At 47.6% G+C, this 20606-nt stretch overlaps 1 protein-coding gene across 2 annotated transcripts in view; it reads right to left on the bottom strand.

The window, feature by feature from the left end:
* Nucleotides 1-8272: 8272 nt before the first annotated feature.
* The window catches only part of OLFM1 (olfactomedin 1), a 30480-nt gene continuing 18146 nt past the window's right edge, over nucleotides 8273-20606 (bottom strand). For both annotated transcript variants that reach the window (XM_065853908.2, XM_065853907.2), the window contains exons 4-6: nucleotides 18138-18357; nucleotides 12371-12477; nucleotides 8273-10027 (exon numbers count right to left, since the gene is read on the bottom strand). In XM_065853908.2, coding sequence (XP_065709980.1) covers nucleotides 9353-10027; nucleotides 12371-12477; nucleotides 18138-18357 — 1002 coding nt within the window. In that variant the 3' untranslated portion in view covers nucleotides 8273-9352. The remainder of the gene's footprint in view (nucleotides 10028-12370; nucleotides 12478-18137; nucleotides 18358-20606) is intronic.

Below are 20606 nucleotides of genomic sequence, written 5' to 3'. Positions count from 1 at the left end.
TGAAGCAGGTGCTGGTGCCCAGGGTACAGTGCAGGATACAGCGATTCTTCCCAGCTCGCTCTTGCTGTCACTTGGACAGGGTTTTTTCGCAAGCAGATGGGAGTGGGTTGCAGCATTATCTGATTGCTACCTATTTATGGCAGTCTCACAATATTCTGTTCCACCAGGGCAAGAAGCCATTGGCAGGGGGTTGGACATGTGAGTGGGAAGTCGTTATCAGTCGCTTTTCTTCAGCCCAATGATTATGCAAGAGTGTCCAACCTGGAGGTCTGTCCTGTAGAGATGGGGCTGTGAGAGGGGCAGGTAGGGCTGTGCCACCCCCAGCAGTGTCTGGTGGGACGTGGTGTCCTATCCGAGGTGACAAACCACCCTTCTTCCCCTACCCAGCTGCCAGGTACCTGCTCCCATCTCCTTGTCCAGCCCAGCTTGCTGCCAGACTTTGCTCCTCCAAATGCAGTTCCTTTTAGGGTTTGCACAAAGCTTCTTTGCATTTGTATTTTCAGTGAGAGATTGTGATTTAGCGCGGAGAAGCACAAAAGCCTGGCTAACCTTGCATGGCATGTGCTGCCTGCTGAATCTCCCTTACAAACCAGGCTTCCTCAAGCCAACAACCCCACTGCAAAGAGCTAAATGGGCAAAAACCTCCTGAAATAATAAGTGAACAGTCCACACTCTAGCACAGGAGTGAATGCAGTAGCAATGGAACTTCCCAGGCCTTCGCATGGCTTTGGGTGCCCCCTGAGCCCCCTGCCCATGGGGGCAGCTCCAGCTGGGGACATTGGGGTGATTTGGCCCGGACTGGCCTCCCTTGCAGCCTCAGGAGTTGTCACAGCAAACTTCTCCCTGTACCTGGAGTTGCAGGCGTTATTACTTCCGCAGCAGAGACAATATGATTTATTGAAGCTTTTTTTTAAAAAAAAACTATTATTTCCTGGTGGTTCATCCAGTGCTGTATGCATAGGGAAGATAAACTGTCTCATTATTGCCCCGATCTCTAATCACATCGCATTTTCGGTTGCTCTGCGGTGACGGTGCCATGTTGGTATTTTGCTCTGCTCCGTTGCAAAGATAAAAACAAAGGAGAGAGGACAGAGGAAGAGGCGCAAACACAAGTGTGATGCTGACTCCAAAATTATATTGCCCCGGCCTTTCCTTGAAGAACAACACACACATACACGACTCTGCTTGATTGCGTGGTGTCGCTGGAGGCGACATGATGGTGGCATGTGAAGTTATACGCATGCACGTAGGAAATTGGGGGGGTTCTGAGTGGCATGTGCACCCTCCCAGCTGTGCCTGCGCAAAGGGAGTTTGCACCCACAGCAGAGACCCCCAGTACTCACACCATCCACCCCAAGAAGTCCTGAGTAAGCCGGCACAGGCTTGTAAAGACTCCAGGAATCTTATTCCAGTTCATAGAAGAAAAATGGGATATTTTTTATCCCTCCACATAGCAAGGCAACACACGCAAAGCAGAGAACCCCTCCAAACCTGCTGTCCACCTCGGCTCACAGGGGCATGGGCTGAGCACCGCTCTGCGTACAGCGCCTCTTCCTTACCTGCCTGCAGCTGCCGTTCGGTATGTAGGGCAAAAACTCCGCAGAAAACGCTTGGGGTTTTTTATGCCATCATTAAGCAAGGGAATAATATGACCAGATGCTCTGGAAGAGACTGCTGGATTCATCAGTGAACAACAGAGAAGCCGTAATGATTAAACATATTAGGTAGTGAAAGACAACAGAGGATTAATTTCAGCACTTAATTAGAGTACCTTTAATCTTCCCCTTCATCACTGTTTTCCTTCTCTTCCCTTCCCTAGTTTGTCCACATGTGCTTCCAGAGAGCATCCTTCAGGGAAGAGGGAGGTGTGAGATATGCCAATGTTTATTTTAACAGCTCCTTTTTTAGGGCTCTGCTGTGAACACGCTCCTCCTGTTGAACAGGCTTGTTGCTATGGGATAAAGCGATCCAAGTTCCTTGGGTTTGTATTTTGTCTCCTCTTCTAACTGGCAGTTTTCACTCTTCACTGAAGGGCACCCTTGGGTGTGCTCCTCAGGCACCGGTGACCTGGTGTTTCCACCTTGCCCCTTCATTAGTGCTTCCAGGGAATTAATGAGCTGCCACCAGTTTTATTCCCTTGTGGAGTTTCAGCTGCACCTGGGCTGAAACCAAAAGCAGCCAAACCTATGAGGGTCCTACCAGGCAGAGCCCCAGTGATTTCTGCACCGCCTGGGTGTTTGACATAGCGGAGTATTTACAGCATTGATCGAACAGATGGTGATTACAATATTAATACCGCATTTAATATTTAAAATGCAAAACCGTATTAGAACAACACCGTGGACTCTCAGGTCTGGTAGCCCGTTTCCAGCAGCAGCAGCTCAGCATTTCGCCTCCCAACACAGTCCATTAGATCGCATCACCCCCAGGACGAATTTCTTCCTGACCCTTAGCTGACAACCATCATGTGCCCTGGTGCGTGAGGGCCCATTGCCCTTCCGCAGGTTTTATCCTGCCTGGTTTAACTGCAGAGGCTATTTTTATGCTGAAGGCTGGACCATTTTACAGCTCTTTATCCCAGATTTGTGCGTGCCCGGGTTCCTCGCCCTGGCTCCCAGCCGGCGCCAGGCAGCACTGAGCTCATTGCTGCTGCTACGAGCAGGAGTGTGAACATCTGGCAGCTGCAGAGCAGCTTCTATTCGCTCACATTATGATAACACAGTAACGACGGCTGGTAATTAAAAGTCTGACAGTTTTCCCTACGCAAAACACCGGTTTATTGAGTTGTTGAAAGAAAGTGTTATGGCTAAAATCTGGGCACAGAGCCCTGTTCGTTTGCAACAGCTTTACCCTCCTCTGTCTTTGCTGCAGCTCCAAGCACCTGCACTCGAGTGATGCATGTGTTGGGAATGTGGCAGATACTTCAGGATGCTCGGCAGAAATTTGGGATCTCCACTTGCAGTACACCCTGCATTTCTAGCGCCTGGTTTCCTTCCCAAGGATGAGTGGGGTTTTGGTCCTAAAAATCCGCACATGAGAGCCAGTGCCCAGCTGTGTGTCCTGGAAAGCAAAGCCACATATGTGGTGCCACCAGTGAATTGTCCCCAGACCTTGCTGCCCCAGCTGAGCCCAGACGCCTGCCTGGTGTTCACAGCCAGGATCACCAGCAAATTTGTACTCAGCTGCCAATTAAAAATCCCAGCACAGCTCTTGAGGTTCACCCTTGCAGAATTGCAATAAAGCTTTAATTGAATGCCTCCTTCCAAAGGGGACCTCCCTGAGTTCATGTCAGCCCCTCAGAGTGACCCTTCGCAGCCACAGTTTGTCTATTTTATTATGGCACGCCATGGCCAATTTAATGGGAAAAGGATACTGCTCAGGCCACCGGGAGGAAACGCTTTAACATTCATTCAAAGTGACAGTACCCTCGTGCAATACGACTGGTAAATGCTAAATTGCCACAGATGGCAGATTTATGTTTCCTTTCCCCAAGGTGCCTTGCTTGTGTTGCTGGGGGCTCACTGTGCGTGTTTGGGGAAGGACCCACATCGCAGCTGCAGGTGCTGATCTGCCTGTAGACACCTTTTTTTCTTGATAGCTGAATTCTCAAAAAGTGTTAAAATGGGAAAGAAAATCTGAAAGTGATGAGGTCTTTAAAAGCCAGATCAAAAAGCCAGAGGGAGGGCGAGAAAGCTCAGCCCTTGTCTGTCGAGAGGGAGGTGATTTACTGCAAGCCCATGGGCAGATGCAGCAGCACCATGGCTGGAGGTGGCCCTGAGCCTGTGTCTGGGTGTCACCCGGGGCTCTGGGATGCTCCTCTCTCTTCTAGACCAAAGCTGTTTCTCAGCATCATCTCTACCATCACTTGGAGGACAGCAAAGCCACGAAGCCGCAGGGAATTCCTTATGTAATCACTCCTTTGCTTTCCTCTTTTCATTCTTTTTTTTCGGTTTTATTTGACAGATTTGCTTAAAAAACAGCGTGGGAATACAAATGACATGTTCAATACAGATCAGCTGATGGCTTTACAACATCCCAAAGAACATAAGTACCACATTATCACAAGTCCTCGGCACAGGCTGAGAACAAAAGCCCAGCGCACGTCGCTTCGGCTCGGCGCTGTTTGTCGCGGCTCACGCAGATCCCTCCTTTCAGCTCAGCAAAGCCTCTTCTCTCGGTCATCTCCGCTCGGTGATACGTGTTCTCCTATGATGATTATACAACAGACTCTTAATGGCCATGACCTTATTCAGCCTGGAGGACCTGGGGACTATTTTACAGGAGGAAGAAGCTGTTTGGGGTTCATTAAAGCTCTGTGGGCTGGTGCCTGTTCTGCTGCAGACAAGCTGCATCCCTCCTTTATACTCGTCGGATGCGATGTGAAGATGGCCATCCCTTCCAGGTGGCTTGGGAACTGTTTTTAAGAGGTTTTAAGCAAATCACTCAATCCCTCTCTAGGTCAGCAGAGCCATTGCCGTTCCCCTTGCTTCGTGTTGGCTCTTGCAGATTTTAAGAAGAGCTCAGCCCTGGGCTTGTCAATCAGCCGCCCGCCTTCTCGTATTTTTGGCCACAGACTCATGCGAGGAATCCAGGTGAAGCCTCTGTGGCTCTGTGCTTTGTAGGAGAGACCCATTTTTCTCCTGTGTTCGTATCTGCTAGCTGCATTCCTCCATCTAACAGCTTGTGCAATACAGTGAATATAATCCATGCCCATCTGGCTCTTATCTATTCATGATGGGTCTGATCCTGCAAAGTGCGGTTGAGAGGAGCCGAACCTTGCTAACTCCTCCTGTACCCCTGCAGAAATGGAGGCTCTCAGCATCTACTGTCATCTGGTAGGAAAATATGCAGAGTAAATTAATATAAAGAGGGATGTGCACATTTGTTTTTACAGTGCTGCAGAAGTGGAGTTATTAGGGAATCAGCCTATAATTGCCCTCTTAATGATTCTTACTCTTCTGCACTCATTCAAAGAGAGTCATCTCTATTGTATCAGGTATAAAAAGAGCAGCTTCATTGACATGGTTTATGACTTTATTAAAACCAAGGATTTTATATTAATAACCATCAGCTCCTCAGCTATATTTCCCCAGTGAAGAAAATGTGTGTATTGGTGTAGGTCCAAGGCAATTTGTAAACACAAAGTATTAAAAGGCTCAACAATTCTAAAAAGTTTTAATTGGAAACTCAACAAATTGCTTTGCAACATCTTAATGCTTCAATATGGAGCTCTCAGATAATGAGGAGCTAATTAAGGGGCCAGGATTCATTTTTTTATGATAACAGTCTCCATATGGGCTCCACATTTGGTGCTTGCAGAACTAATGAAGGTCAGAGAAGTAACAGCGAAGGAAGAAAGGAAAATTTTTAGCTCTTGGTGTTGTGATGATGCTAAGCAACAGTCAGTATTTCTGCCTGGGTTTTAGGCCAGGTGCTGAACAAGCTTCATTTAATTCGATGGGACAGTCTGTGCAAGCGTTATCACAGCTCGGAGCTGCATTTCACAGCCCAGTGCTGCTCCCGGGGGCTTTGCCACCGGTGGGGGAAGGATGAGCTGCGGTTTCTGTATGTCAGCCCAAAAACCAGGCTCTGCCCTGCACACAAAACCAGGGACACACATCGCTAGGTGTGACCGTGACAAAAGGATTGGGAAGCATGTAGATCTGCTCAGGTCCTACCGTGGCCAAAAGCTGGGGTGGGCAGGAGGGCTCCAGGGATGGGGGTTGTCTTGGAGAGAAGGACAGAAGACGACCACTGCTTGGTGAGCTGCAGGCATGAAAACAAACCCTATCAGATACCCCACTCATCCCAGGGCAGGGTTGAAAGCACTGGAGAGCATCAGCTCATTGGACTCTAATGTCGTGACATGCAGAATTAAATCTGTGCAGTGACTTGCTCAGCTACGGAGCTGGGAGATGGCACAGCTGATGGGGCTGGGAGCAGAACCTGGGTTCTGCATCCAGCCAAAACCCTCACAAATATCTTCTGAAGTAAGCCCTTGCGAAATATTAACAACACATAAGCACACATGCAAAAGTATGGTCAGATGTTCCTCTGAAGTCGCTGGATCCCGTGACTAAATTTGGACCAGCAAGCCTCGTGCACCAAATAATTAAGTCACAGGCTATAGAAAGCAATCCTCTGGGACGTACTTGTCTTTGAATGGCTCATTCACTTGAAAAGTAATACATACCATTAAGTACATGACCATATGGCATCCATTTATAGAATATTGCACTACAGGCAAACAGGACAAAGGTACACCCCTTAAAGTGCTTTTCTCATCTCATTAACTTTGGGTTGCAGGAAAGCTTCTCCGTCTTTGTTATGTTCAAGGACATTTTGTGCTGTTGAGCCTTGTATTAAATGAATTACACTAGGAAAATTAGAATCTAAATGTAGCTGTACCCTAAAGCAAACAGCATTATTTTGCCTTTCTGTAATTCAATTTATTTTTGCAGATCAATGTTTTGAAGCCAACGTGTTCTTTTGTCCTCAAATCTTACCTAATGACAAAGCTGAGGTTGGGTGATTTGGTGCATGGCGTGGCAGGTTCGGGTGGTGTCGTGCCATGAGCTCTGATCTGCCTGAACCATCTCCCCAAAACCGGGCAGATCGGCTGGGACAGTCTCTGTGAACACCTCCAGAAGTCTCTGAGAGGAACCCACTCAGGGCTTGGAGCAAACAGAGCATGAGAAGCTCAGCTGCTGGGACAATAATCTCAACCCATGCACTCATGGAACAGGTTCAGGTGGCTGCAAAAGCTCCGTCCCTGTTGTAGCATCGGCATCCATCCCATTGATTGCAGCGGTCGCTGGATCCAGCTCTAAATCTTGGAAAAACAGTGTGCTCCCCTTAAATGAGCTTGCACTGAAGAAATACATTAATTAAATAGGAATGACTGCAGGTGTCTTACAGCTTTTTGGCTTAGCAGATTTCTCTTGTGCGTTGAAGATCAATACTGCTGCCAATTACACCATGGGTATCTAGCCCCTTTTCTTTAAGCTTCTTGTGGGGGAAAACCACTGCTAAATATTGAAGATCTCCACAAACCTGGCAGTCCAGAGCCCTGGAATTACGGTGTGCAGCAGAGAAACGAGTCCTCAGAGAGCTGTCCCCGTTCTGGATCCAGCCAGCGTTTCAGCAGGAGGAGCCGTGCTGACACAGGGCAATATCTCAAACCCCTGGAAGAGGCTCAAACATCTACATGTGGAGGATCGTTCATTGCCGGTGGTTTAATCCAGCTCTGGGAAAGCACATTACACCGTTTTTTTCCCTTTCCCCTCTACTCCTGCTGAAAAGCCCAACAGGGACCTTCTGCTGAGGCCGAGAGGTTGAAATGCACGTGTGCAATTTGCAGCCGTCACCAATTGCTTATATTAAATTTCCTGACCTCAGTGATCTGCGCTCCTTCCAAGGGCTCTAATGCATCCGTCGGCCGAGCTCGGAGCCTGAACCTCATCAGTGAGCACAGCTGTTCACAGATCACTTGGCTGAAAAATCCTCACGTCTGGTGGTGCTAAACACCATCACCTGCTTCTCTGGCTGGAAAGGAGGCAACAAGGGTCTAATGACACCAGGGCCAGCCCTTTGCAGCTTGCAGAGGTACCGAGCATCACCCTGCATCTCACAGCAGAGAGATGGGACCCCGCATCTCACAGCAGCCAGTGGCAGCAGAACGAAGCTACTGGTGTTGTGTTCCCGGTAGAATGAGCCCTGCCACAGGGACAACGGGGAAGCGCAGGATTTATTAACGGTGGTTGAGAGGAGCATGCTAACGTCCAGAGTCTTAAGCTTCAAAATACCAAGGGTTTCAGGGCTGTTCAGCTGGAAAAGTGCCTCGGATTGCTTCAAGGTGTGTGCAGCATCCTGCGATGCTGTGAGGTCCCTGCTATGGCAAAAAGAAGAGGGATGCTTGTGTTCAGCTCTCAGGTCCCAATAGTAACAGTTACTAATGATGATAAGGGTCACAGTGCTAGCTGCAATAAATGGAAGGTGATCTTTACTAGCATAAGATCATCATAAATTCAGGATAAGAACTCTATGCATTTGAGAAGGAAGATGATACCATTGCATCTGGTGGTCCAAGGCACCGTGTCTCCAACTCTAATGAAGGTGACAGACACGATTTCCTCCAGTTGCAGCATTGATACCAAATGTTGTCACGCCCTGCAACAGGAGAGAAATCTGAGCCAAAAACCTCCCCAATAATTCCTGTTACCCCTGCCCTATGTTTGGTTTTTCATACAGAGAAGACAATAAACAAAGCAGGGAAGTCTCCTAATATTTTTATTGTTCCTTAGATAACTGTGGATAGTACAAAGTTTTCCTCTTAAAAAAAATTAATTACCTTCTCACTTCCATAAAGCGGCTTCCCATGGGAATCTGATGCCACAGGATTTCCACAGAAGCGATTTCCAACCACCATAATGCTATGTAGATAGTATAACAGTAAGAGAATATTCTTGTAGTTATCAACATGAAATTGGTTACCTGTGTATAAGGGTGAACACTGATCTTTTTTTTCTTTTTAGAAACAAAACCATCATTTATTAATCCAAACTACATCATTGCATTTACAACATTCATTGCATAAACTGGACATACAAAGTTTTGCCACCTCTGGTAAATAACAGACATACATTATACAATATATTTGCTGAATACATAAGTTCAAACAATATGGGTACAACAACTTGTTCATAATACATACTTAAACCATCGTGTTTAATAGTTACTAAGACACAGATCCATGAGCTACTTCGGGTCTCAGCACAGTTAATCTAAGTGACAAGAACACAGTTGAGAGACAGTAGCTGCAATGGAAGGCGAAGAAAACTAACCTGTGATAGGTCTTGTTCAGACAGCGAGAGCTCCTCACGGGTCAGCGTTTTCTGCTTAGAAATACAAATCACACAACCATCACAGCTGCCCGCGATGCTGGGGAAATGTCCATGCAACCCACACACAGAAGAAAGCGAATCTCCCAAGGATAAACTTTCAACAGTCATTGCCTTACTTCTTTAGTATGTACTACAGGTTTGCTATCGAACATAACAAAACAAAACCCCAAAACTTAAGTGGTTCTTCAAGTGCAGTTCCAGCTGCAAGTACATGGTTATTCGTGAGTCTATAACACAGGGCCAGACTTCTAGAAATGTAGAGGTAATGCTGATCTGTCAGGTGTATGCTGAATAATCCTCCATGACATTGGTCTTAATTTTGGCAGCTGTTTATATATTTACTTATTTAAAGAGTGTTTCCTTGATATTAGTATTTTTTTTTTAATTAATTTCTCCCTTTTTTCCCTTTTTTTTGTTGTTTTCTAAACCAGTTTCTAAACAAGGATGGACTACAACTCATCAGACCTGATGACGTGGAAGAGGGTGACATTGTAAAGTATTTGGTGCCCGTTGTTCCAGGCATAGAGGGCCCGATCCTTGGGGTTGTAGTCCAACATGGAAATGTGCGAGTACTTGTTTTGGAAGGGGATGTCGATGTACTCGTAGGTGGAGGCGTTGGTCTGGTAGGCATAATGGACCTTGGTACCTCCCGAGTAGCCGTTGGTGACGTAGAGGGTGCCGCAGATGATGAAGGCCTCGCCGGCGCTGCGTTTCGGGTAGCTGGTGTTCCAGGTCTGGAGGCTCTGGAGGGTGTTGGGGTCCAACTTGCTGATGACAATGTTGCCGGCGTTCTGGTTGGTGGCGTAGACGGCCCACAGCCCGTTCTCGTCCACCATGAGGTCAATGTCCGAGTGGCCACCCCAGGCGTAGTGGTACATGTTGTTGTAGCCGGCATAATCCAGGCTGCGAGTCTTGAGAATGGTCTCTGTTTTCAAGTCAAACCTGATAATTATGTGGCTTTGGTATTTATTGAAATAGATGGAGCCGTTATAGACCACTTGACCAGTGCCTGACCATGGGTGAGGGAGGCGGTGAGAGGTAAAATTGTCAGTATTCATGAAATCTGCCATGGATTTATATTCACGGACGAAGCGGTTGTTGTGGTAGCTGTCCATGTACCAGACCTGGGCGAGCAACGAAACACATGGGGTTAGAAAACAGCAGAGACCCAGCTGAGCCAGGCACAGCACCCTGGAAACTCAACTGGGAGCAAAATCCAGAGCGAGGAATCCAACCTGCTGGAAAACAATGTACCCAGCACCTGCCGGTGATGCCCAGAAATAAACCCAATTTTTGGAACCCCAGAATCAAACAAGAAATCAACTGAATAGCAAAGCTTTCCTGGGGGGAAACTTGGTATCTGTGCAGGAACATGGGAGCTTAAGCGATGCCCTGGGAGAGCTACATGATGGTCACTGCCCTTCCAGGGCACAATTAACATCTTTTCTCTGGCTAAATCCGGATTACTACGTTGATGCTGCTTTCACTTCCCATAAGCCCCACCGAGGTGGCACTCAGTAACCGACCCCAGGACTCCATTAATCTGGCATGCAGAAGCGACGGATGCGATCGCTCATTGTCAAGGAAATTCAGGCAAAATCCATATTGGTTTAAAAGTCATACACTTCTGCATCAAAAGCTGAAACCAAGGCCACTAAAATATAACAAAGACATCAAAATGTTGCTATCGGTAGATGGGGGAGAGATTTTAGATCATCATTTAAGCGCCAGTTCACTAGGGACACTGTCTAGACGCCATAAAAAAAAAAGCTTCTGTCATATGAAACCAATTCCAAGGCAAATGACAAAGCTGTGCAGTTAATATCAAGATGAAATATCCAGCCAGTGAGGGACATTCCGTATGAAGTTATTGCCTAAAAATAAGATAGCTGCTTTCTGTAGAAACCGTTTAGGAAGGACGAAAAGTAAATTAAGTAACAAGAGGAAAGCGTTTAAGGATGTCAAATTGGGTAATGTTGTAGTGCAAACTTCTTGTGCAAACCCCTTGCAAAATCTGTCGGTATCGTCGCTGTGATCTGGCTGTCCCCAGGGTCCCTTAGAAGAGCAGGCTGCTCCCATAAGGTTTACATTTTTCCCCAGTTATACTCAATGTATTCACAATAGATTTATATATTATATACACACACACGCTTGTGAAGCTTGAGCTTCGGTCCAGAGAAAACTGCGTGTCTACCCTCACAACAACAACACACTGTAGAAAAAGGCATGGGTAAAAAATAATAGTAAAAAATACCGGTTTGAGACAAAAATCTCTGAAGACACGGAAAGATCTTTAGAATCTGATCAACCAGCTTCAGCCGCCAAAGGTCTGACCCTCCTTTCACAGATGTATAAATCATATTATTAATAGCGCTGAGGGCTGCACAGCCCAAAGGGGACAAGTCCCCTCTCTTGAGCAAAACAAGATGTGATGTGGGTAAAGTCTTCCCATCTCACCTCATAATTAGGATCGTATTGGGGCTATACATGAAGTTTTGTTTTGTAACTGTAAAATATGGAGGTTTTGTATTGAGGAATCAGTTGCTAGAGGGAAAGAGCCCAACATGTCAAGTCACTGCTGCTTCATTGCTGCACATCCACAGGAAAACAGAGCCAAGCCCAGGGGTGGCTTCTCCAGAGCATCCCTCATCCTCTCTTAGCTACTGAAAGGTGATCATGGGGCAAAGCTCTTAAAATAGATGCCCCAATACAGCCCTTGCTGCTGCCTTCATCCTTTGATGGAGGATGCTGCATGCAGGAGGGAATTACCATGCAGCCAAGCTCTCTGGGTTTTGTTTTGTTTTGCTGCCTGCAAATCCTCAGGAAACACTCGAGATATTTTCCATTCCATCAGTCATGGGAAGCCCGGATTGATTTTCAGCCAGTTATTGGCTTCCTACCTCCTTGGGATCAAAATGGAATGGTCCGAATGGGAAAAACAAAAGACCAAAACAAAGCAAAACAAATCTCTCTCCGGCTGCAATCAGTTAATGCCTCACAACAATGCAGGAGGAGGATAATGAGGATGGAGGACAAATGCAGTCAGATGATGTTATTGGAGATATTGGCAGCAGAAGAGCAGCAGGGACCAGGACCATGGGTCCCTCTGGCTGGCCCCAGCTTCCCCTTGGCTGCCAAACCCAGCTGAGAAACCCCATTTTTGATTTTTCAGGAGCACAGACCTTGTGGTGAGACTTGTGAGACCACGCACGCTCATCACTGCAGTGAGCGTCACCTGCCCTGGGAAGGGACCACTGCATGGGGCTGCTCAGCGCCCTCCTCATCCTCCCTCCCTGCGGGATGCTCAGCCCCCTCCTGCAGCAGATCCTCCCCGAGATGAATTAGGACCTTCCACCGGTTTCACAAGGCACAACCTGGGCTTCAGTGCTTGGATGTAATGAGTTTCCAACGACCTCAGGCACATCCGCAGAGGTGGGAACGCAGGGATGAAGCTGTTATGCTCTTACCTTGTTCTCTCCCTCGGGAGCAAGAGGGTCTGTCATCCATGATCCGAACCTGGACCCCGAGGTTTTAATTGTGATCGGGTCACTTATTCCCGTCAGCTTGCCACAAGCTGAAAAAGAGTGCAAGGCTGGTGAGCACCACGTCAGAGCACCTTTGGTGATGGGTCTTTGCCAGCCCTGAAGCCCTGATGATGGGCACCAGCACTGGCCACCACCCACTGCTCTCCCCTGCTGATGGGCAGCTCTGTTTTTATTTAATTAGAGGTAACTAAGCGAGGTAATTAAGAGAACAACTGTCGGATGTTTTTGTTTGTTTCCTGCCTCTAAATAACAATTATCCTTATCACACTGCCCCCAAGAAAACAAGCTTTCCTAAACCAGCCCTGCTGCTAATGTCACGGAATAGAAAATGAGAAGCGTTAGCCAGGGTCGAGCAGCCAGGTGGGGAAATTAGCTGAATAGCTCTGCTCATTTCTGCTATAAACAGAGTGGGTGCAGCCAAGATAAAAAGACAGACGTATCTATTCCAGCCCTGCTGGAAACATGCATTTGTTATAGGTTATGCAAAGGAGAAAAAGAAAACAAGGTGGGAAATTATATACAACATAAATCTCTTCCCTGCAAAGGCCATTTACTGGCTCCTACCAGCCACCTTCTCTGCTCCCTATCTGTTGGTGCACTTAGGAGACACTGAGGAATTCACCAGCCTCCTGTCTTCCCCACCAGCTCCGTTTGAGGAACCCAAACGCAGAGCACGGAGGGCAGGAGGTGGGGGGTTCCAGGGGTCCCTCTGGAGCTGCCTCCAGAATCCTCCCCAGCCTCAGCACCACCACACTACGGATGAGCACCCATGCAGCGCTACGAGCCAGGTTTTGCAGCATATTTAGGTGCTTCACACTGTTGATTTCACGCCGTTGAATTCAGTGGGGATGTCAGCACATTTACAAGCCCAGCTGAGTGCCTGGCTGTGTTTTTAAGCCCTAAACACAAGACGAAACAGCGGCAACTCTCCTCCCAACTCACTGCGCTGGCAGCTTGTTTCCCTTCCCTTCTGACACTGGCCCCAGCATCCCTCTGGGGATGCCCATGACTAGATACCCACAGCCTCAGCATCAAAGGTACAGCCACATGCCAAGTTCCTATTTCCAACAATATCCCCAAGTTTCGGCAAAGCTGCCATTCTGGTCTCCTGCGGCACCAGCATTTTAACACACGTGCACCAAGGAACGGCAGGAGAAGAGACGAAGATGCCGCAGGAGGGACCGGGGGCTGGTGTTGGATGGTCTGTGGTTACAGGAGCACTCGTTTAAAACCTGGACACATTCAGCGGACCTGCAGCAGCATCTCCTGAGCAAGGCGTTGGTATTGACAAAGGGATGCAATGGGTTAAAATAATAAATGCTTAACGTCTTGCAAATTCCCCTTGCCGAGGACTGGCCTTCCTCTAATCACAGATCTGCCCAACGCTGCCTTCCATTATCGCAGCCCTACATTGCTGTCACTTTATCTCTTTCCATCCATTTCCCTGGAGAGAACAGTTGTATAAAAGCTGATTGATTAATAAAAAAGTAAAAAAATAAAAAAGCAGCAGCTGATAAAAGTAAACTAATGTCGTTTGCAAGTAGTGAGGCTACACCTCATATATGTTTAGCTGGAGGCACATTAACAATAGCTCTTAGTAATGCAAGAGAGTTGCTCTTACACAGGGCAAGGTGTTTTCTTTCCTGGTGTAAATCTATCACAGGTACTCATGCCAGGGGGAGGTTTCAAATGGATGCTGGAGCCAAACACTTTAAGGTCCCTTGTTAGCCAGGTCCCTGCAGCTCCCAGGGGATGGACAACTTTTTGCAGCAAATGTGCTCTCCTGTTGGGATGGAGGAACGTGGGATGCTCTGGGCATTTCAGGTCACTCAGGGATGAATGTGAGACAGGACAGTGCAACCTCGTGCCCGTCCACAAGCCCAGGACACCGGGAAAGCCCGTGAGCAGCAGCTTTCGGGGCGTTCACACAAGACCTGTTTTCACTCCGGTTTCCCCAGCACTTTTCACATCCCTGGATCTATGGCCTGTGGGGGCTTGTGTGTCCCTGTTCCTGGAAAACTGCCCAAATCGGCCTCTTCCCAAGTGACCTTCCAGGCAGACCCAGCCAACTATCCTGACCTGCCCTCCTGCAGCTCAGCAGAGCAGCAGCAACCCCGCACCCCGCACACAGCCCCTTCTCCAGCCACACCGGGAATTTTCCAGCAGGAGAAGACATGCTTTCCTCCAGCTAAAACCAGCGCTACCATCCTCCCAGGATACTAACACCCCCGCTCCATATTTCTCCCAAAATCCAGCCCACAAGGGACGTTTAGCAGCTCAGCAGCAATTTATCCACCACCGCGACCGTCACGTTGACACCGGCACCGTCTCCTTCCGAACTCTGCGGTTCTGCTCGTGCTGATGCTCCTGCAGCCGAGCACCTTCTCTGCTGGGGCTCCCCACAGAGGTGAGGTCTGATCCCCCCCCATCCCATCCCCAGCTCCCCACAGCAACGCTGGGGCTGCAGCAGTTGGGTTGTGTCCTACCCTCAATTCTGTTAACCCAGCTGGGAGCATCCGCCATCCCCAAAATAGCTGGGACAGGCTGTGAGGGCTCTGGCCCCATCTCTGCACCAGGATTGTGAGCTGAGATTTTTTGCCAATAGTCTGGGCAAGCTCGTGCTACCAGGCAAACATGAGCCTGTAGAGCATGGATGAGTTAAATTCCCCCTTGAATCAAGGAGCAACAACCTCTCCACTCCTCCAAGGCTCCTCTTATGAACGTTAATGGAAACGTTAAAATCCCTGTATAAATAGTGATCTTTAAGAGTGTAAACAGAATAACAGATTGAATGTGCCATTATTGATTTTTTTTTTCCCTCCACACACATGCCAGGGTCAGGAAGTGTTTTCACTATTGATCCATCAATAATGCTTAGGGAACCTAAAATGCAAAACAGGACCTTGTCTAAGGAAAATGCTGCTGCAGTGTCGAGCATCAGTGCTGCCCAGAGGTTGGGGAGAGGTGAACGGGACAGGAACACATCCCTTCCCCTTCCCTTGTCCTGGGCTCATTGCAGCAGCTCCCTGATCCCATTCTGGGCATTCTGAGCTGGACCCTGAGCTCTAACAAGTGAATAAGCACCAGATAAGCAGCATTGCTGGTTCATGCAGGAGCAAATCTAAGATAAAACGGGCTACTTGAAACGCCAGTGAATCCCTCCGAGCAGATAACGTGCAGCAAACAGCAATCCTCAGCAAACAGGGCCTCATCATGTGGCAGTAAAATGTCTGTAAGGCTGTTATCCGAATTTAACTCAATTAACTACCATTTTCACTGGTTTACACTCCGGGGCGATAAACAACATTGGAAATTCAATCCATGCTGTTTGCTGCTAAGCCACTGAATAAATCACCCTCCTGGGCAAACCCTTATGGGATTCTGCGTCCATCTCCATGAGCACCCAGGGGTGCTGCAATGCCTCAAGGCAGCAAAGCTCCCCTGACCCCACAGTCAAAGGGAGAGCCAGTGAAGAAAGAAGGGGCACAGCCAAAAAGCCCAAATAAAGCCTCAAAAAGATTTAAAAAAACCCCATTTTTTTTCTAGAAAAAGCTGCCTGCAAGAGCTCACCATCATAGCTGCCTCCAGCTGTCTTACCTGGGCTACTGCCTGGGGTGGATGTCCCAGCTGGAGGACCTGAGCATGATGGGGATGTAACAAGCCAGGATGTGGCCCAGAGCAGAAGGAAATAATGGTCCAAGAACAAATTCTGGGGTTTTTTTGGGCCCTGAATGGTTAGGCAGCTCCTTCTTAAAGTCTGCCCAGGGTCTGCAGGAGAATCATCACAGCTTCCCCGGCTCTGGTGGAGCCAGCCTGGGCTGGGCAGCTCCACCAAGGCCGGATACAGAGGGGCTGTGGGGTCCAGGATGGTTTTGTTTAAAAAAACTATCCCTGGGGAATTACTTCTCCAGCCCCAACCGAAACCCCTGGTCCTGCTGCTGTTCCCTGTACCCCTCACCTGCGGCTCCTCCTCATCTTCAGGAGATGTTCTGGCAGCTGGTGGCTGCTGGGAGGTTTTCTACATGACCTTGGTCAACAAGACACTCCTGGGCCTGTTCACCACGGTCATTCCTGAGATGTTGGTATGGTCCTCATGCAACAAAACTCCAGGTTTTACATACTGCTATCACAGAATGCACCATGTCCTTATAACCTTGATCATTTCTGTCCCCGTTAAGCTTTCGGGGTGGAATTCAAGAGGGTGAGGACAAGGTCAGGACTTCCCTGTCATCCCCGACCCTGCTGCCTTCCCTGTGGCCATCACAGCGCGAGGGACGACGGACACGGTGCAGAAAGCGATGGCACAACTCGCCTCAGCCCATTCTGCTCCCAAACCAAACCTGGGCACATCAGCGCTCATTAATAAATGAGAAATCAGGCTCTGTCTTCCCACTCAGCCGGAGGGGTTGTACCTGCTGCCCAGGCAGCTCCCCAGGGGTATCTCAGCGCACGACTCGCTGCACATTCGTAGTTCAAATACCTCTGAGCATCCAGGCTTACGTGGAAATTCGCTTTCCTCTCCAAGGTTTCAAGCTTATAAGGGATGTACAAGGTAACAGAGGACGGGATGGAAACGCAGAGGGGAAATCTAGGGGAGACAGCTGCTTACAGAAGTGTGCAGGCATCTAGAAACAAGCAAAAGCAACCCCACCAGCAGAGAGAGAAACAGCGTTACCTTGCCAAGGATATAAAGCGCTCAGATGAGATCTGATCTTCCATGAAGTTACCTGAGAGTGTAATTTCATATGTGCCTCCAAAATAGACTGCAGAGCAGTTAATGTGTTTAGATTATCTAAATTGCTTAACAAGAAAGTCAATAATTTAAGTAGAAATTAAATCAAGCCAGAGCTAGGCCAAGGAATGGTGGGGAGATGTCTTGCAGCTGCGGAGGGCAGTGCCCTCCTTCCCCTTCTCCATCCCCGCTTTGGGGTCAGATGCTGGGTTTAGCTACAGTTGTGTCTCCCCACCATAGACCCACAGGCTTCACTCAATTAATGCTCTCTGAATGAGATTACAGACGAATCTCTTGCATTTTCACATTGCTGGTTACTTGGCCTGATGGAAGGGGCTCCCTCGGGGAACAGGAGAGATGGGGAGGAATTTATATCCTGCACGCGGCATCGTCCGGACCAAACCGCGCACCCACACCAGCTACACCATGCTCTTCTCAACAGGGATTTGCAAGATGCAAAAGAAAAGGAAAAAAGGGAAACCGAGTCACAGCTTGCACGCCCACCCCCGCTACCTAAAGCGGTGCACGGAGACCTTTGCTGAGGCGTCAGGTCCAGGTAGCAAATAAGATCGGGCATTGATGCATAAGCAAAATGGGTGCATGTGTTTGCTTTGCATAAGTGTTATTCGCAAATCGGCCACGAATTCGCCGCATTTCACCCTCCACTTATGCAAACGCTGCAAAACGCCACATGCCTAGTGCCAAGGGCCCGATCCTGAAGCGTTTACGCCATGAGCAACATTGGTCATGCCAGTAATCCTCAGCAGGACTACTCCCAAGATTCATGTTACTTATCGCATAAATATTTACAGGATCGAACCTGGCTGGGCGAGCTCAACCCTTCCAGCCAGGCCAGGCCCAAGGAGATGTCCAGTCTAGCATCTCTGCCTCCAGGCGGGATGTGGGGTTTAACATCGATGGTGTTTAGCCAGTGCCACCATGTTGTTCTGAGCCTACCTAATTTTTGCATGCATGCACGAAGCCTTTCTTCAAGATTTGACACTCTGTTCTGAAGCTCTTCGTAGTCATAGGCGCCAATCTCTTCCTGGAGTTCGTTTAGAACTGACGTCAGATTCTGGACCTCCTCTTTAAACTGCAATACCAATTTTGCATCGGCTTTGTACTCTTCCAACACTGGTATCAAAGGCCTAAGTTCCTCCATTTTCGCTTTTATTGCCTGCAAGGTTAAAATAAGCTCGGTTCAGTGCTATGCGTGCAAAAATCTGCAACACTCTGCCTTGACCTGGTTGCTTCCTATGTGAGCGCAATGTTCATATCCCACAATTATTATAATTAAAATTAGTTTTAGTTATTACTTTGGTCCAAATGATGTATTGGAAAGAACATATTAAACAGGCTGCAGAACACCAAAATATTTGGGAAAGGCCTTTATTTGTCATTTTTAGAATGCAACATCTTAGGGTTACATGCTTCAGATCACATACACAAAGAGTTCTTTTTTTTTCTTTCCAAAAAAATAAAATAAAATAATATATATATGCATTGACAAGGGTTTCAAACTATTCATGAAATGCATCTACAATTGCATGCAAAGGAAGATCTCGGCTGTGTGGTTCAAGGTTCCTTAGTGAGATATGGTGCTAATTTGGAAAATAATCAAAAAAATCAATGCATGGTGCAAAATGCTCTGTGGCCCTCTTTTCATGGTTACATGGGAGTGAACTGCTTCTTCAGTCACTGCAGCATTGAAAAAACTTGCTTTTAAGTTAGCCCTGTAAGCAAGAAAATGAAATACTGTTGAGGATCTAGCTCACTAACCTGCCTTATATAGATAGCCATTCATAGACAAATACTCTTACGGAACTAAAGAGAAAAAAAAAGACACAAGAGCTCCAAACCACTCACATTTTAATGCTGGCATTAGCAGAAACAAAATGCTGTGGCTGTTATTTAAAATGGTGCTTTGGCAGCAAATTAGACAAAAATTCCTTACTGGTTTTAGGCATGCTATAAAGAACATAAAAATCAAAGTCATTATCAAATTTATTTTGCAGAAATGAAGACTTTTTTTTTTTTTCCTTTTTCAAATTCAATGAAGGCCTCATTTAAAGGCATGGTATGCAGCATTTTGTTAAAGATGCTTTGCTCCAGCAGCTAATGAGTAGACATAAATATGCATGCACCTACCCGTTAATGAAGCATGTTAGCATACACAGGATACCTGGTGCTGCTTAAATCATTGCACAGGGGCCAAGTTCACCGCGCTCAGGGCTGTGACATTTATTTGCTGAAGCAGCTTGGGGGCGAATGGGATCAGAAATGGGTTCCTCAGCCTCACTTCTTTCCTCCCCATCCCCTCCTATTTAAGTCAAGAGGCTTTCCCTCCTGCTGTTTGCATGTGGGGAATCGATTTGTTTTCTTGTTTACTTGCATTTCTTGGTGCAAGCGCCCTGGCAGGCAATGGGGAGGATTAAACTCATCAGGATGGAGGGTGGGGGAAAAGAAAGAAATAAAAAAGAAATAAAAAGAAACTCAGGTTCAAATCAGAAAGATGGTCCTGACATCCAGACTGCAGAGCTGAATTTAGGGTCCTGCAGTAAATGGAGATGGGGAGTAGAGGTGGAGTTGGTGACAAGTTTTGAGAACCTTCTTCCCAGCTTTTCCTGATGTTATCTTGGTATTTCGGTATTTAACACATCAGTTATAATAATTCTGCTTTAGAACACCAGCCAGCTGGGCAGCTCCCTGAAGATGAGGGTGGGAATCAGCTGGGTCGCTGATCAGAAATGTCCCTAAATTTCACTAGAAATCTTCTAGATTATCTATTAACCCACAACACTACTAAAATGTAACATTCCAACTATTGCTGACAGCCTCTTTTTGGCAATTTTGTTTGCTCTTAATCAAGTTCTTAAAAGTTTGACCATTGCTTGCTTCATTTAAAAGGCTGATATCTTTACTTCTCGTTTGCATGACACCAGGACAAAACACATATAACCCATCACAAGGTGCTGGCTCTGCTGCCAGCACCATTCCTTCAAAATTGGACGTTTGCACATCCTTGAGATGTGCAGTTTGCCAGCCTGAGGTTTTGCTTTTGGGTTTGTTTTTTGGGGGGGGAGTTGATTTCTTTGCTCGATTGCCCCATTGCTACAACCACCCCAAGGGAACCCCCCTCACCCTGACCTCAGCTGCCCCGAGGTCTCCCCACAGAACCCATCTCACCCTACACCACCCTGCGTGGGGCACCCAAGTGGTTCATGGTGATGGGAATGCAGAGATTTATGCTTTTAGCCTCTAGAAAAATGTTCTGCGGCTGAGGATGTGATGGCACAACCGGGATCTGGTTGTGCTTTTGGGAGGAGGGTGGGCGGCCACCAGCACTGTGTACAACCGGACCAAGAGCTACGTGAGCTGATGGGGACCAGGGTCACAGTCCCACGTCCACCACGGCAAACCCCTGGC

This window comes from Patagioenas fasciata, chromosome 20 (assembly GCF_037038585.1).
Source record: "Patagioenas fasciata isolate bPatFas1 chromosome 20, bPatFas1.hap1, whole genome shotgun sequence".
NCBI lineage: Eukaryota > Metazoa > Chordata > Aves > Columbiformes > Columbidae > Patagioenas > Patagioenas fasciata.
This window is presented reverse-complemented; position numbering and strand designations above follow the sequence as displayed.